Source organism: Pygocentrus nattereri, chromosome 28 (assembly GCF_015220715.1).
Source record: "Pygocentrus nattereri isolate fPygNat1 chromosome 28, fPygNat1.pri, whole genome shotgun sequence".
In the NCBI taxonomy this organism is placed as follows: Eukaryota; Metazoa; Chordata; class Actinopteri; order Characiformes; family Serrasalmidae; genus Pygocentrus; species Pygocentrus nattereri.
The window spans coordinates 7370316-7387817 of NC_051238.1; the positions used below are offsets into that span (position 1 = coordinate 7370316).

The window sequence follows — 17502 nt, forward strand, 5'->3', positions numbered from 1 at the left end:
GCTTGAACATGATTAGTTACCCTGACTAATTCCACATTGTCAATTAACTGCGGCCTTGGGCCACTGGAACCCAGCCACGCACCCACGGCGGATGGCAGGCCAGTGGGCCGAGCATCCGCTTCAAAGCTGATTTGCAGGACTGTGTGGGTACACTTGGCTGAGGACGGCTGCCAAGAGCTGAGATTATAGGGTCACCACGACCCAATGTAGAACGACCACAAAACACAGTTTTTCCTTAAACTTGTGTACTTCGACACCCACAGTATACAGTGGACTCAAACCGGTTAACGCTCTATTTTGATAATCCACTGTGGATGCTTGAATTCCACTGTGGAACTTGGAGGCTGAGGAGCGGAGGGCACAGTATGACTTACTGTGAGGTATAAAAATAAAAAAAACTACACCGTATGGCTGAATGCAGTGGTCAGCCACTTTTAACAACAGGTATTGGGCCGAATTCTGCCTCCACTATGCACAATCCAATCAAGTTATGTTCATTTTTATAGCTCACACTGAGTCATCCTGTAACCTAAACCACATCAACAAGTCCATGCAAGCTCAATAAAGGCCTGGAGGCGGTTTGAATGCAAAACTTAATAAAGCTAATATTCATTCCAACCCTACCTCTAACCCCTTAGACCTGTATTCATTTCTCATCTCGTTTACTACATCATTAGTAGTTTAATAGAAGTTACTGAATAATATGTCTTATGAGTGAAGGGATTAACCTCAAACTAAAATGTAAATTCAACCCTCATCATCCTAAGTTTCAACTCGTTTTGTTCATCTGTTTATTCTTTTAGCTATAGGCTCCTGTATGAGTGCACTGGTGTCATCTCACATCAGAGATTTTTCCCCTTTTGTGATGTCATGTGGACAGATGTGATCCCTCGAATCAATCAGAATTAGGACAGATGTTTCTGTCAGTGGCTTTTTTCCTCAACACAGTCCCCAAACAAACTAAAGTCTTTTGGATACTCTAACTTTGTTCACAATGCTTGCCACTTAGCCACAGTGCTACACTTTATTGCCAATGGTGTTTGGGTGATTGGATGAATTCTGATTTGTGTTGGTCGTTAACATACCATCGTGGTTACAATTCCTAGTTTGCATTTGTGATCTGATATCTCACATCGATTTAAAAAAGTCTCACTCCTGCCCGAAAATAAAAGTTTAAAAACGCTGCTGCCATGGAGTTGCATACATTGCCATGCCTGTGCTGTCATCAGGTTTCTGGAATGCCCACATTATCCTGATCAGGCTGATGAGATGAGTTTTCCTGACTTTTCACTCCATTTCAAATATTGCTTACGTTTTTTTTCTTTTTCTTTTTCCAAATCGGACGCCAAATGATCACCAAGTCACAAATCTTAAGGACCACTGAGATCGAGCTGCCATTCTCTTTTTGTATATTTGTTGATAAGCAAGTTAATACTGACCATCAAATTAAAGCCTGACCATACATGCTGGAAAAGTCTGTTGGTTTAAAATGTGTCGTCAGTTTAACAAATATTAAATGTTTCACTGATAAAAGAAAACGAGCTTTAAAAAAGAATGGCAATACTGATTATCTTCACTGAGCCAGTACAGACTTTATATAGATGTCATAGCAGTCTCTGTGTCCTTTGTCCAAGATACTTAAACATTCACACACACCCATCCTCACCTCGAACAGCCGCAGCACGTTGGCCACCATGATGGACACCGAGCTGGCTGAGGCCCCAATGACACCCACCACACGCTCGGGCTTGCGTATGATTGGCTGCTCGCCGTTTGAGCAGCGGATGTCTGATGTGTCCTTCTGGATGAGGGCTTGGACAAAAGTGAGCGACTGCTCCAGGGCGTATGTGTCCCGCGAGCACGTGTCCAGGATGCGGGCACCCAGAGTGATGTTGGGCAGCAGGTCCGGGTCGCTGTTGATCTGGTCTAGAGCGTACAGCATGGCCTCCATGCGATGGATGCCCTTCTCCTTCTTAATCTCTCCGCAAGGCAGGCCCGAGGGGCCCTTGGCATGGACGGGAAACAGGCCGCCCAGCGTGATATCCCCAGGGATTTTGATAGAATGTGGATGCGAGTGCTGGTGAGCCCAGGCCGGACTCAGCCACGCCCACAACATCCACAGGAGCCATGTGGGACAGTTCCAGTTGCTCCAGCTCAGCAGGCAGGCAGCAGTGCGCTGGTGTTGATGTGTTAACAGCGGTAGGGAGGGGGGTGTCATGGTTTTCTTGGTTTTTACAGCAAGAGTTCATCCACTACCTGAGGAACCTGTAAACGAGAAAAAGAATTTAATAACAAATATGTACTAAAGAATAATCTGGAGTTCAACCACTTAAACTGCATGCTTTTATTCGGTTGTAAGTCGTAGTACTTATTATTTAGTATCTACACTTCTGAAAATAGTGTAGTTATATCTTGGTGTCTTTATTTTTAACCCTTGTGATGTTGATGTATTTGTTACTCAGTGGTCTGGTGGATCCACCACATTATTGTTTTTTTTAATCAATACAGCAAAAACAATTTATGTATAAATATAATTAGAATTATTGAAATATCACAAGTGGCCAGTGTAGGGTTCCACTTTGGCAGCTGTAGCCAGTCAGCAGCCTGTCCATGTTGTCCACCCTCACACACACACACACACACACACACACACACATACAAACACATACACTAACAGCTGGCCATGTAGGAGGAGTACAGAGTGAAGGACACATCACCTCCACACATTTATTACCCAACACCGCATGTGTAATAAAAACGTGTGGGGTGAACAGTGAGAAGTATTTGATTGTTCTTCACAGAAAATGAGCAAAGGCCAAGAAATCTGAGGTTGAAATTATAATAAATCATATCATTTTTTTCTTTTGGTAAACATTGAAAATACTACACAAGGACTACACTACACAAGGGTTACGAGTGTATGGTGGTGGCAGTAAATTAGTCAGAATTAGACTAAGAGCTCTTTAGATTTCATTTCTGAAGCTGAAAGCATTATGGATTAAATTCTGTAGAAGACTAAAGTCACAGCCCAGTGTGTTGATGTTGACAGCCTAATAAATCAGTCAGATAAAACAGGACTGTACGTCTGCGATTAAAATGTTCTGTTTGAAGATAAGTGGATGGCATGGTGGTGTAGTGGGTGGTTCTATTTCCTCACAGCAAGAAGGGCTTGGGTTTGATTGCCTGGCTGGGCAACCAGGGCCATTCTTTTGTTGAGTTTCATTGCTGTCCAAAGAAAACCACCTACGCATCTCCTTTTTTTTATTTTATCATTTCAACACACCAGCTGTCCTTTATGTTGTGTGACAATTTCATGATGAATGGGCCAATAGAAATGCTCTAAAATCACTTGGAATAAATTCTCTTTACATTGACTTGCATTGAAAGATAAGAGTGTTTTTGCCCTCTCCTGTAAAGTTAACAATTTGGAGATACTTGTTTTTCTTTTGGCAGTGACGGTTTGCATGTTCTCCTCATGTCTGTGTTGATTTCATCTAACAGTCCAAAAACATGCAGTCAGGCTAATTTGACATGCTAAATTGCCCTCGTGTGTGAATGTGTATGTCTATGTGTCCTGTGATGGACTGGTGACCTGCCCAGGTGACCTGTTGAACTGCCCAATGACTGTGGGGATAGGCTCCAGCACCCCCTGTGACCCAGAAGTATAGGTGGCTTAGATTGTTTGAAGTGCAATCCTTTGCATTCTTTAAGGTTTTGCTGAAAGACCTTGTGTAAAAGATAGCATATCCTCATCACCTAATGTTGTACTGATTAAGTTTTGTCTGATTGTCTAAGCTGTTTTCATGTGTGCACTTGGCCATTTGACTGCCTTGCTTGACACCCCTGGTGTAAGTGCTCACCCCAACATCACGAGATGATGAGTTTGAAGCCCAGCCACTCATAACTGGGGACCAAAGAGGAGAAACAGCCTGGTGGGATTGTATGATGGAAAGAGTCCCATCTAGTGGGGAAATTCAGCTTTGGGAAGTTGAGGGAAGACTGATAGAGGGAGGGGAAGAACTCTGAAAGGGGTTGGAGTTCTGGGCAGCTTTTGCCTGTAGCTAGAAGGCCAGACCCCCCCCCCCCCCCCCCCCCATAGCTGTAGTAGGACTGATGTAGAAGTGAGGAACAGTCTTTGTCATAAGCACAGAAGGTGAAGAAGATTCATTTATGGGGTGTTGAAAAATTGTATTGTATTGAAAAATGTGAGTTAGGAGAACCTGACAAAGCAAAGTTGTTTGAATTGTGTGAAAAGTGTCTTCAAATTTCACCCAAAATTCACCCAAAATGTCTTTGTGATACATAATTTGAGCTGACATTTCATTTTTTACAGTGAGCTACAGAATACCAGTACTTTCTTCTATAGTCTGCTGCTATACCAATCTCCCTGAGGACTCAGATGAGGGAATCCATATCATGTGCATAACAAGAAACCGCTAAACGTACTGATTTGATCTGAATGCTCTCAGACACATTAACAGCACACAAGTACAGTCAGAGCACACAAGGCCTGAAAATGGACGGATATTGAGGTGACCCCTGAAATCAGATAATCCAATCTGCTCTACAGGCTGCAGATTGCTGAGACACGTCCGCTAGCAAGCCAGCCGCTATCAGCAGGTCAGTGTGAGTGAATGGAGAGTATTATGGGATGGCAGATGGCAGATCCTCAGGGAGCAAAGCCATACACACTGGTGAAGGGAACCGGACTGATTTATAGTGATGGCATGGCTACCTGCAGAACGACTTCTTTCACTGAGGTCTAGAGGTCAGAAAAGAGACAGGTTGTCTGCAAGGAATGGGTGAAACCAGGAGTGAGATAGAGAGAGAGAGAGAGGGAGATGGGGTGATACATAAGAAGAAGAAAGAGTGGGGGACAGAAACAGAGAGAGGGATGGTAAAGATGCTTTTAATGTTTCAAGGAACTGACTTGTTAAACACCAGGAGCAACATAATGGGACACTGTGAATGGAGGAGGACACTGGAGAACAATGTGCATAGAGGAGAACATTGGAGAACATAGTGAATGGAGGAGCACATTGTGGAACAGTGTGAATAGAGGAGAACATTGTGGAACAGTGTGAATAGAGGAGAACATTGTGGAACAGTGTGAATAGAGGAGAACATTGTAAAACAGCATGAATAGAGGAGGACATTGCAGAACAGTATGAATGGAAGAGAACACTATAGAACAGCAAGGATGGAGGAGAACAATGGAGAACAGCATGAATAGAGAAAATAGAGATGTTGCAGAACCGTGTGAATGGAGGAGAACATTGGGGAACAAAGTGAATAGGGGAGAACATTGGAATGAAAGTGGACATTGCAGAACAGTATGAATGGAGGAGAACACTGTAGAAAAAAAAGAATGGAGGAGAACAACGGAGAACAGCACAAATTAGATTCAGGCTCAGGGGATTAAAACCTCAACCTTCTGGTCACAGGGGTAGTTCCCTAACTTCCAGCCCATGACGGCCTACCGAATAGAGGAGGACTTTGCAGAGCAGTGTGAATGGAGGAGAACACTGAAGGACAGCAAGAATGGAGGAGAACAACGGAGAACAGCATGAATAGAGGACGACATTGCAGAGCAGTGTGAATGGAGGAGAACACTGAAGGACAGCAAGAATGGAGGAGAACAACGGAGAACAGCATGAATAGAGGACGACATTGCAGAGCAGTGTGAATGGAGGAGAACACTGAAGGACAGCAAGAATGGAGGAGAACAACGGAGAACAGCATGAATAGACGACATTGCAGAGCAGTGTGAAAGGAGGAGAACACTGAAGGACAGCAAGAATGGAGGAGAACAACGGAGAACAGCATGAATAGAGGACGACATTGCAGAACCATGTGAAAGGAAGAGAACATTGGAAAACAGTAGGATTGAAGGAGAACTTTGGAGAACAGCATGAATGGAGGAGGACAGTGTAGAACAGGGTGAATGGTGATGAACATTGTAGAAAAACATCAAAGGTTGTACATGCATAAAGTACTGTGTTATAATAACAATAAATAATGTGGAGACATGGTGTATATATATATATATATATATATATATATATATATATGTGTGTGTGTGTGTGTGTGTGTGTGTGTGTGTGTGTGTGTGTGTGTGTGTGTTTGTAAAGACAACCTCATATCTCTAAAATGTCAACTTCACAGGAGAGGGAAAAACATACTTAACTTTTTTATGTACGTTAAATGGAACCAGACATTTTTCCAAGCATATCTGACAGCTATGTATCTAGACAGCATGTTCCTATTACCACAGAACAACCTCTAACAGCTTTTTTGCTGCATTCACGTTCACGACTGTAAGGTCACTTTTTTACCGCACGTGTGCTGACGTCCTCTCAAATAGCTCCAGCAGGGCCTCAGAGCCGCTGCTCTTTTGCACACGTTGCCTTTTGATAGCTTTTACAGTAGGCAGTGGATATTGAATTTGTCAGCAAAACCAAATCTTGCCAGTTTTATCACATTTTCCCCTTCCTCGGGGTTCGTGGCTGTGCCAGCCAGTTGGGCCTTCGCTCTCACATCCCTTAAAATCACCACTCGGCTGATAGCAATCAAATTGAAAAGCTGAATATGAAATTTGTCAAGTAATATGTCTCCCTTACTCTCATCTGCAATAAGAGAGCCCCAGTGCGATCGGGGACCTGGAGGATGTGTGCATGTAGTGCTCCTATGTGCGTGCCGATGTTTGTGTGTGCTGCAACAAGCTGTCATCCTCCTCCAGGAATGAAAAGTCATATTTAATATTGCAAACTAATTGTTTTGAAAGAGGTTTCATCACTTGCCGAGGCCTAATTGAATTCTCTCTCTGTAAACTGGAATAGGCTCCGAATCAGATGGTAATGTGAGGAGACATGAGGCTCTGGCACAACCTCGTAAATAGGATTTTCGTGCTGATGGAACATCACTTGGAGCCGCTAAACATAATGGAAGGTTTCAATAATGCACAGAGGCACTTTTCTTGTTGTCGTGGTGGTGGCTTATAATAGGCTGCATATTGACTATGTTACAATGCGTCTATTGTAAAGAAGCAGTAAATACTGCAGCAAAAGCTGGAGGTTTTTCTCCACCAGCACAGAATTCTTATCACATTCATTCACTCACAATGGGGATGAATGTAGAAATATGGGTCACACTTTATGGTGAAAGTGCCTTATAGCTAATCTGCAAATGCTCAAATTGTTAACAAAGTAGCTGCTGCAGTTCAGTCTTTATCAACAGTGTTTGGATTATGATTAGGATAAAAATCAGGATTAGGGTTTGGTTTTGGCCTGAGGTTAAAGGAGAGCTCTTCCTTAATCCTCAACCCAAAGGTTGACCAGGCCTCATTTATTTTGAAGTCCAGCACTGGGAAAAAGGCAGAAAAAGTAAGTAAAGATTTTAATAAATAAATTTCCTTTTTTTTAGTGTAAATTCCAAAAGAATTACAACTTTTGTTCTTTCCAGGAGGCCTTCTTTCTGTTTTCCAAAAAAACCGGCAGGATTTTTTTCCCCCACACATCCAAAGTCTGTTTTCTGCTTCTGACAATCTGTTATCCCAAACACATTCAGGGATGTTGAGGTCTGGACTGCTTCTTGACAGCTACACATCCTTTCAGACCCACAGCGCTGAGTCATCTTCTCTCAGTAGAAGGAGGGACAGAAACACCTGTGGATGTTTTCAGATCAGAAACAGCTTGATTTTCTCCTCTCTCTCAAAGAGGAAATGCTTTAAGCGCTGTTTATCTGATGGCGGCCTACCAGATTTGGTGTGTGCCAGGTCTTCCAGGTGATTCTTAGGATCCACATTTTCTCCGTAGCTTTTATTCATTTTTTAAATTCCTGCTTTGAACGCCCTTACTTTCACATGGATTATCTCCTAGTGGTGATAATATCTCCTGAAAAATTAATCATTTGTATTTAACGACCATTTTGGCTTGGATTAGGAGACTCTGATCATCTTAACTTGAAGCCATTAACAAACTAGTTGGTAACACTTCATTTGGATTATCAGTAACACATCAACAACATCACAGTGAAGCTTCTGAATATTGTGAAGTACATATCTTGTAGATCTCCTAAACCGCTTCTCCTTCTGGGTCGCGGGAGGTGCTGGAGCCTACCACAGCGGTCATATCTCGCAGATGTTCTGTTGATACATTACTCACATTAAGTAGATGTTTTGTTAATATGTTACTTTCTAATACTAACCCTAACATTAACCTCAACCCAAAACCTAATCCTAACCTTCAGCCTGGCCCTAATCCTAACCCAAACCTTAACCTCAACCCAAAATGTAAACCTAACCCCTAATATGTTTTTGACATGGTACTGAGAGTCTGTTGAGTGTTTGTTTCGTCTGAACAGGACCCCTCAAAATAGAGTGTCACCAACTAATTCTAAAATCACTGTGGTTGACAGGCCCTTCTCCACATGATGAAACCAGTGTTTACGTTCCTGACACCCAGACGTGGTTTTCAAAGGCAGAAAAACACCAATTAAAAAAGCATTTGCACAACAGGCCGCTAATATAACTCACAGTAGTCATCAATAACATGGCCACGGGCAAACACAGCAGACTTTTTGAGCGTATTTATGATGCATCTTTCACAATTTTTCTTCCAAGGCACTATTAAACACTGTTACCTAAAGCCTGATCAATGCAGAAACCTAGTTCTCAAGACAAGCTTCTCTAAAGACGTTCAAATCTGCCTCATATTTTTCATTTGTTTATTGTTTTCTTCGTGCAAATACAGTTAATCTCATTTCTAAAATGACTTATTAAATGTCAGCTCTCTCATCAGCATTTCAACATTTCTTCCCTTACAGGCTCTTCTTTCACATCCATTTTTGCATCTGGTAGACATAAACCATCCTGCTTTTGCTTTGGGCCTTGCTGGTTAGTGCTGAGGTCTTGGGCTCAGTTCTCTCTGGACCTCCAGGCGGTCAATGATTTTGATCTACTGCAGTTCACAACACACCTGAAGTAATTATGGGCTGCAGAAACAAAAGTGGTGGTAAAGATATGGACTGGAGTGAGGCCTCTGAGGCCTGGGTGGAAGACCTCACAGCTAATGGACTGAGAAATGAATAGAACTGACCTGCAAATGGTTCCTACACTTCTGACCATCAGCGTCTTTTCCCACGTGAAACATTAATTCATGATTGCGTGATTATTTTTCAGAGTTAAACTTCAGCACTGTGGGCAACGCAATGCAGCATGGTGGGATGGGCTCTTAGTAGAATGACCTCACAGCAATTGTACAGTCCATGAAGGACTCCATCTGAAAAGCAATGGCGTGATCAGAATCACGCTACCCTATAAAAGCATGTCAAATGCTGGTTTCTTCTGAACTAGGATGGAATGTTCTTCAATACCAGGGTCAGCAGTTCAGGCAGGAGTGCTACATCTTCCCAATAGATGGTTTAGAAATGGTGCTAAAGGGCACCTGCTTCTAAAGCCTCATCCATCCTCCTACCGCTCCAAAATGAAGGGCTCATCTAGTGTCAGATGCAGCGTGCAGCTTTTAAAATGGGTTCACATCTCCCAATCTCCAGCAAATCAAGTCACGTAAAATACTAGACATACATGCACTGGCCTGTTTTACCTTCACTCGTGGTCCAACCCTGCTTAAAAATAGCGAAATAAGCATATGCTGCATTTTAAATACTGGTCAACCACACTGGGTGACCAGCTAAACCAGCTCCAGACCAGAATTAGACCAACATAAACCATCTTAAAATAGCATGTAATTTATGTGGGACCTTCAGCCTCATAGAACAAGTGAAATACAACAGTAAATGTGCTCATAAGCAAGTGTGGTATATGGCAGCATATGGATTTCAAATATATGACATTTTTTAGCATCAATGGAAGTTTATGTGAAATATATGCCAAAGTATTTGCCATTTTCAAATATGGGACATATATTTCAGTCACGTATCAACATATATGAACATTATCTCAAAAAAGTGAGTACACCCCTCACATTTCTGCAAATATTTTATTATATCTTTTTATTGGACAACACTATAGAAATGAAACTTGGCTATAACTTAAAGTAGTCAGTGTTCAGCTTGTATAGCAGTACAGATTTACTCTCCTCTGACAAAACTCAACACACAGCCATTAATGTCTAAATGGCTGGCAACACAAAAGAGTACACCTCACAGTGAACGGTCATTTTAGAGGTGGGTTCGGGGTTGTTATCGTGTTGGAAAACTGCCATGCGGCGCAGTTTCTGAAGGAAGAGGATCATGCTCTGCTTCAGAACATCACAGCACATGGTGGAATTCATGTTTCCTTCAATAAGTCACAGCTCCTCAGTGCCAGACCATGATGCTACCACCACCATGCTTGACTGTAGGCAAGAGACAGTTGTCTTGGTACTCCTCACCAGGGCACCACCACACATGCTGGACACCATCTGAGCCAAACAAGTTTATCTTGGTCTCGTAAGACCACAGGACATGGTTCCTCTAATCCATGTTCTTGAACTGCTTGTCTGCAGCTAACTGTTTCCAGGCTTTCTTGTGTGTCAGCTTCAGAAGAGGCTTCCTTCTGGGACGACGGACACCCAGACCGAGTTGATGTATTGTGCGGCGTATGGTCTGAGCACTGACAGGCTGACCTCCCACTTCTTCAACCTCTGCCACAGTGCTGGCAGCACTCATACGTCTATTTTTTGAAGCCAACCTCTGGATATGACGCTGAACACGTGAACTCGACTTCTTTCGTTGACCCTCGCGCAGCCTGTTCCAAGTGAAACCTGTTCTGGAAAACAGCTGTATGACCTTGGCCACCGCGCTTTAGCTCAGTTTCAGAGTGTTAGCACCCTGATGTTTAACTCTGAAAAATGAATGGCTGTATGTTGAATTTTTTTCAGAGGACAGTAAATCTACACTGCTATACATGCTGTACACTGACTACTTTAAGTTATATCCAAGTTTCATTTCTACAGTGTTGTCCCACTATAGAACAGTACACATATACAGCATCTTACAAAAGTGTGTACACCCCTCACATTCCTGCAATAATAAAATATTTGCAAGAATGTGAGGGGTGTACTCACTTTTGTGGATGAGTCAGGGTTTGGTGGCTGCCAGGAGAACGGTACTCGTCTTACTGCATTGTGCCAAGTGTAAAGCTTGGTGGAGGGGGTATTATAGTGCGGGGTTGTTTTTCAGGAGTTGGGCTCGGCCCCTTAGTTCCAGTGAAAGAAACTCTTAAAAACTCTTAAAACACCAAGAGATATTGGACAATTTCATGCTCCCAACTTTGTGGGAACAGGTTGGGGACCGCCCCTTCCTATTCCAACATGACCACACCAGTGCACAAAGCAGGTCCATAAAGACGTGGATGAGCGAGTTTGGTGTGGAAGAACTTGACTGGCCTGCAACCCAATAGAACACCCTTGGGATGCATTACAGCAGAGACTGTGAGCCAGGCCTTCTCGTCCAACATCAGTGTCTGACCTCACAAATGCACTTCTGGAAAAATGGTCAAAAATTCCCATAAACACACTCCTAAACCTTGTGGAAAGCCTTCCCAGAAGAGTTGAAGCTGTTATAGCTGCAGAGGGTGGGCCGACATCATATTAAACCATATGGATTAAGAATGGGATGTCACTCAATTTCATATGTGTGTGAAGGTAGATGAGCGAATACTTTTGGTTTTGGATATATAGATATATAAAAAGCAACAGACTATTCCGTAGTTTAAACACCACATTTGCTGTGTGTAGGGCTTTAGTTCCGTCTTTGAGACAGAAAGTTTTTCTATAATGATTGACTCATTTTTTTAAAGCCGTGTTGAACCTGACAGGTTTTTAGTACTGAGTTACTTTTGCCCAATGCAGTGCCTGCAGCTAATGATGAGAAAGTTTTCTACTAAAGGCTCGAGGCGTGACTCAGACTCACACCCCAGAGATTCGAGACTTGACTTCGACTCTCATCAAATGACTTGTGAACATGTCTGCAAATTATACAGAGAAACAGATGGACTACAGTCTGCACTTGTAGAACTACAGAGTGCACTTTCTATATGGTGTGTGGAGCTGATAACGTGGATAATGAGTGAAAAAACTTTTGAAGTAATCTGCTTGCCTGGCCTTATCAGAACAGTTTCAGTACTTTCTGAAAGCAGCATTCTGAATAGTTTCTTGTGGGCGGTTATACAAAATCTTCAAAAAATCTGCACATCCATCTTATTTAACAGGTGAAACCAGGCCATGTGCTGAAGGCTGCCTTTGGCTTTTTCCCACACGCAAGCCATCCAGACATAAAAAGCACGTAAAAGGTGAATCAGCAGACGGCATTATTCTTTTTTTCATAGCTCTGAGGTCCAGGTTTTGTGTTCATTACAGCAGCTTTATGCAGCAACTCCGGCTGTAAGCAGCTTCCAGCTGGCAGAGCTGTGATAAAGATCTGTGAAGCTAATGATGCTCCGCTATGGTGCAGACTGGGTGAAGGAGGAGCAAATTGGGTTCCTGCGGTCATTTTTCCCACTGCTGTTCACTGACTGTTCTTTAATGCAACTATTTTTTTGATTTCTCTTTAATGAACTGACTCAATTTCAGACTTAGCATTAAAGGGGGATTCCACCAATTTTTTAAAATTTCTGCATAACTCAATCATTAAGATGTAAGCAAAGTCATTCAGAGTGGTTTGGTGTGAAATGAGCTGTTCTTAGATTTGTTCACACTGGTGGTGGATGGAACCAGATGTCTTAAGCGCTTAATAAAAAGTTATTACATGAAATTGTTGTGTTGTCTGATGCCTTATTTTATGATGTGATTTTCAGAAGACTTCGGTCTAAAATTACATAAAACAACTGTATTTTTCAGAGCGATGAAAAACAAACTAGTCCCTAAAAAAAACTCATCTGTGCAGGTTTACCACTGTTTTACCATCATCGACACTACATGTAAAAATTGCTATGTTTGCATTGTAGACATTGACTGTGTTTACATGGACTTGAGTAAGAAGACAATGGGAAAGCTTTTGGTCTATATGAATCAGACGTGATGTAAACAATGTAAAACTCAAACTTCATGCTGCAGCTTTTTTTTTAAAACATTGCACCTATTTAACTGAAACTATGAACATACATCATCTAGAAGATGAAGAATATTTAAATCCTCATTTTGTCAAGCAAGCAAGCATCCAACAGTGTTTTCCAGCCACCTCGCGGCAACACTGCTTACTTATTTCCAGTACAGCGGTCTGTTTTTGCACTTGCTCAGACTGAGAAATAAGAAAGAAACCAGAGTAAGAGCTCATATGGACTGAGAAACCTGATTACAGAGCTAAAATCCAGTTTTATTATATTTCTGAATCAGATTGAGTGCATGTAAACGCTCTCACTGTGACTCTTAGTCCCGAATGCAACCACTGTAAACAAATAGGAGCTTCTTCACAATGAACCATTTCACATCTAACTACTCTGAATGACTTTGTTTACCATTTTATTATTTCAGCACTTAAACGATGCTGAATATTTGACCATGTAAAATTCCCCTTTAAAATAACCAAAAGCCACATTCATGCTGCTCTTACTGGGATTAAACTACAGGGATTAAACTACTGGGAAGGCTGATTTAATCATCACTGGTGTCTGCTGTAATTCTTCTGACATCTATATGTAGTTTTATTAGTATAAAATTAAGCTGAAGGCTTATCCTGAATTCCGGACTTAAACAGGATCTAAATGTCTTAGACAAACATGGTTAAATATGTTAAAACAGCATCTTCCCCTTTATGGACATTATAGAAAACCCAAACGCAGAATGTCCAACGCATGGACGGCAGTGTGGACTGGCATGAATGGTGGCAATTCTCAATGTTTGTGTGTCCGGACAGAAATTTCAATGAGTTAATCTTGAATAATTTAGCACCTCGGATGTTTATGGAACACAAGACACCATTTAGCATCCCAACGTGAAGCCCTGAGCAACAAGGCGCATGTATGTGGAAACAGACTTGAGCTGTTCTACAAGAGAAGCTATACTATTGTCTGTTTTGCTGCTCAGAACTCATCCATCTCAGCGGTGTAACAACACTAATGCGATCTAAATCTTCCGTTACCTCCCACTGAGATCTCAGGGCTGCTGTCTGTGGTCCTGGAGCTCACAGGGAGGCGGTCGAAAGGGTCAAAACACCTTCACCCGCTGCTCGGGTTTCCTGCACTCCTGTAGTGGACACTCATTAAGCACTGGCCGCTGTGCTACTGGAGCTGCCCAGGGGAGTGGCGCTGATAGACTGACTCTGGAAACCTCTCACACTGCACTGAGCTGCTGACCATCAGCCGTACATGAGCAGCGTGAGATGAAACAGCCGAGCTCTGGGCGGTCTGTGGACCTTTATACTGCAGAGTGTGGAGCAGCGGGAGGACCAGTAGGAGTAAATGCTGTAAAGCGACTGATACAGAAATTTAGTGCTGACAGGATTTAGCGCCGAGGGGTTAACTGAGCCGCTGCAACGGAAAACAGTATACGTGTATTTATTAGTAAAAATCGTATACGCATCGTTATGGCATTGCGTGAAGCCCTGTGCTTAAAATGAAGGGGTTATGAAGAAGTGAATAAAGCATAGCTTATCAAAATAACTGATCATTGGAAAAAGGGCGGAATGGTTAACATGGGCTTTTTTTTTAATGCTGTTGAAGGGGCTCTAATTATTCCAATGATTATTTATTTATTTATTTATTTATTTATAAAGGAAGGAATGGGCAAACAAATACATACATGACTTACTAGCTAAATAAGTATATACTTTAAATAGGCAAATACTTTCCATAAATAAATAAATAAACACCTGTACTAGATTGTGGACTTTCTACTGATAGTATGAAGGGTTAATTAATCCATTTTAAACACATATATATTTGTGTGTGTGTGTGTGTGTGTGTGTGTGTGTGTGTGTGTGTGTGTGTGTGTGTGTGTGTGTGTGTGTGTGTGTGTGAAAGGAGATGAATGAATGGATACATTGATAGATCAACAGGCAGCAGACAGACAAACTGATACCATGTGGTGTTAATTGTTCAATGCAAAGTCTTTCTTTCTCAATTTTAATTAATATCAATAAATAAATGTAAAAAAATAATAAAAAATAGATAGATAATTCAATGAAAAAATAAGCATAGACATGAATGAACTGTCAAATAAATCAATAAATAAAGGAACTAATGAAGATAGATAGATAGATAGATAGATAGATAGATAGATAGATAGATAGATAGATAGATAGATAGATAGATAGATAGATAGATAGATAGATAGATGAAAGAATAAATAAACACCTATGTAAATAAATAAAATAAGCTAAGTTACACTTTGATCTGATCGCCTCTGGTTCGTTCTCACTCCTGCAGGTCAGGGCACTGAAAAGACCATCAGCATCTACAGACCCCGAACCCTGATCTCAGCCCCCCATCAGCCTCTCCCTAAAGGTGACACCGCTGGCCTGAAGTAAACTCTCCCATTGTCTGCTGTTTACTCTCGAGCTGCTCTTGTTCTCCCTTTGATGTGAATGACACACGGCGCTCGTGATAAACGCTCCGCGCAGACCTGTGACTGTGAGGACGCTGTGAGGGCTGCGCTGCGCTCTTTGGGCAGAGGCAGCGAGTTTCCTCTCCTGCTGAGCCTCAAACCCTCAGCCTGCTTTATCTGGCAGCGGCGCAGCGGCGCTCGCTGCCCTGAATGGAGGAAATTCATGCAAAGCTTCAGGGCTGCAGCCTCGCATCATCCGCGGGCTTATGCGGATTAGAGACAGCCGCTCATCGCCGAGCGCTCCTCCTCGCGCTCCAGGGAGCGAGGCTGCAGGCGGACTGCTCGTGCACGGCGCAGGCACGGCTCGCGCTGTGGCTGATCCTGCGCCGCGCGGTGACTCATACAGGTCTGAAGCTCAGCCGGTCGCTCGAGCGCGCCGCCAGCTGCGCACGGGCACTTTTAAAGTGTCGCGCGGGAGAAGCAGCTTCCTGACAGTCTCTCCTGTCGAGCGTCTCGGCTGCGCGCTTCGGTTCCGCGAGACTGAGCCGCGGAATACGGGAGAGAGGGGCTCTGACGCCGCAGGACTGACGCGGTCACTGCACGACTTTTTCCCGCGGGCGCGAGCATGCGTTTTTACGCGCGCGAGGCGCGCTCATTCTGCGCGTGCTAAAGTTACCAGGCGGTGATGAAATCCGCGCTCTCACCTCTGTTTCTCATTCTGACGAGCTCGCACGGCGTCCGGTCGCTCCGATCCGCTGCTGGAGCGCCTCAGCGCCCTGTTAAGTCCTCAGATGTGTCCAGCGCGTCCGGCTCTACAGGCTGCTGAGTGAGAGGCGCTTCATGTCCGGCTGTGCGCGCGCCGCTGGAGGTGAACCGGGGCGCTGCTGGAGAGACTGAACTGGGACGGAGCTCTCAGGTGGAAGTGTGATGCTCTCGCGCGCGCTCCTCTGCCCTCCTTGCCGCGCGCACAGCTCTCCTGCGTGGGGGTGGGTGAGCGGGGGGTGTCGGGGGTGGAGGTGCAATGAATGTATGTACACAGGAGAGAGACAGAGAGAGAGAGAGAGAGAGAGACAGAGGGGTGGGGGCAGAGGGACATAGAAAGAAAGGGAAAAAAGAAAAAGAGAAAGAATGAGAAAGCTACAGAGAGGAGGGGAGAGAAATAAGGGGAAAAAGAAGAAGATGGAAGGAATTAGATGAGAGAGCTAGAGAGATAGAGAAGGAAAAGTAGATAAAGAGAGTTAGGGAAAGAAAGAGAAAGAAGGAGATACTTATGGAAGAAAGAAAGAAAGAAAGAAAGAAAGAAAGAAAGAAAGAAAGAAAGAAAGAAAGAAAGAAAGAATGAAAGAAAAGAAAAAGATGTGAGGGAAGAGAGATGTGCGGAAGATGAGGACAAGACAGCGGGCATTAAATAAAGAGAGGGATGAAGGGAGACAAAAAGAAATAGAGAGAGAGAGAGGGATGGAGAAAAAGAAGGATGATGGGAAAGAAACGCGAGGGAAGAGAGATGTGTGGAAGGACAGGATGAGAGAAAGGGGATTAAATAAAGAGAGGGATGGTGGAAGAGAATAAAGAAATGGAGAGAGAAAGAATGAGAGAGTAAGAAAAAAGAAAAATGGATGAAGGTACCGAAAAATGAAATAAAAATAAAGAGAGGAATAAGAAAAGAAAGAGAGAGACAGAGGAAGAGAGAGAAGGGAAGAATAAACTAAAGAGAGAGAAGGATAGAGAAAAGGAGAGAGAGAGAGGGACGGAGAGAGGGAGAGAGGGAGAGAGGGAGCTGTTGTAGAAGCTAAAGCAGTGCGTCACTTTTATAGGTCAGATCTAACTGACCTGTCTCTTAAACTTCATGGCCGTTTAAAGAGCCTCTCTGTAGGCCGACCTTTACACATCTCATAAACCAAACAGAATTAAATTTCAGCATTTTTTCCTGAACCGTGGAGAGTTGGAGACTAATGTTCTATGCATAAACAGACCTTTAGCTGGACACATTTGTGCTGTGTGATCAATGCCGAGCCCGGCC

General features: G+C 43.1%; 1 protein-coding gene across 1 annotated transcript in view; it reads right to left on the bottom strand.

Annotated features, from left to right (window-relative positions):
• The window catches only part of grm6a (glutamate receptor, metabotropic 6a), a 79909-nt gene extending 63393 nt beyond the window's left edge, over positions 1 to 16516 (bottom strand). The window contains exons 1-2 of the mRNA XM_017718200.2: positions 16187 to 16516; positions 1667 to 2265 (exon numbers count right to left, since the gene is read on the bottom strand). Of these exons, the coding sequence (XP_017573689.2) occupies positions 1667 to 2218 (552 nt within the window). The 5' untranslated portion in view covers positions 2219 to 2265; positions 16187 to 16516. The remainder of the gene's footprint in view (positions 1 to 1666; positions 2266 to 16186) is intronic.
• Between the last annotated feature and the right edge of the window lie 986 nt (positions 16517 to 17502).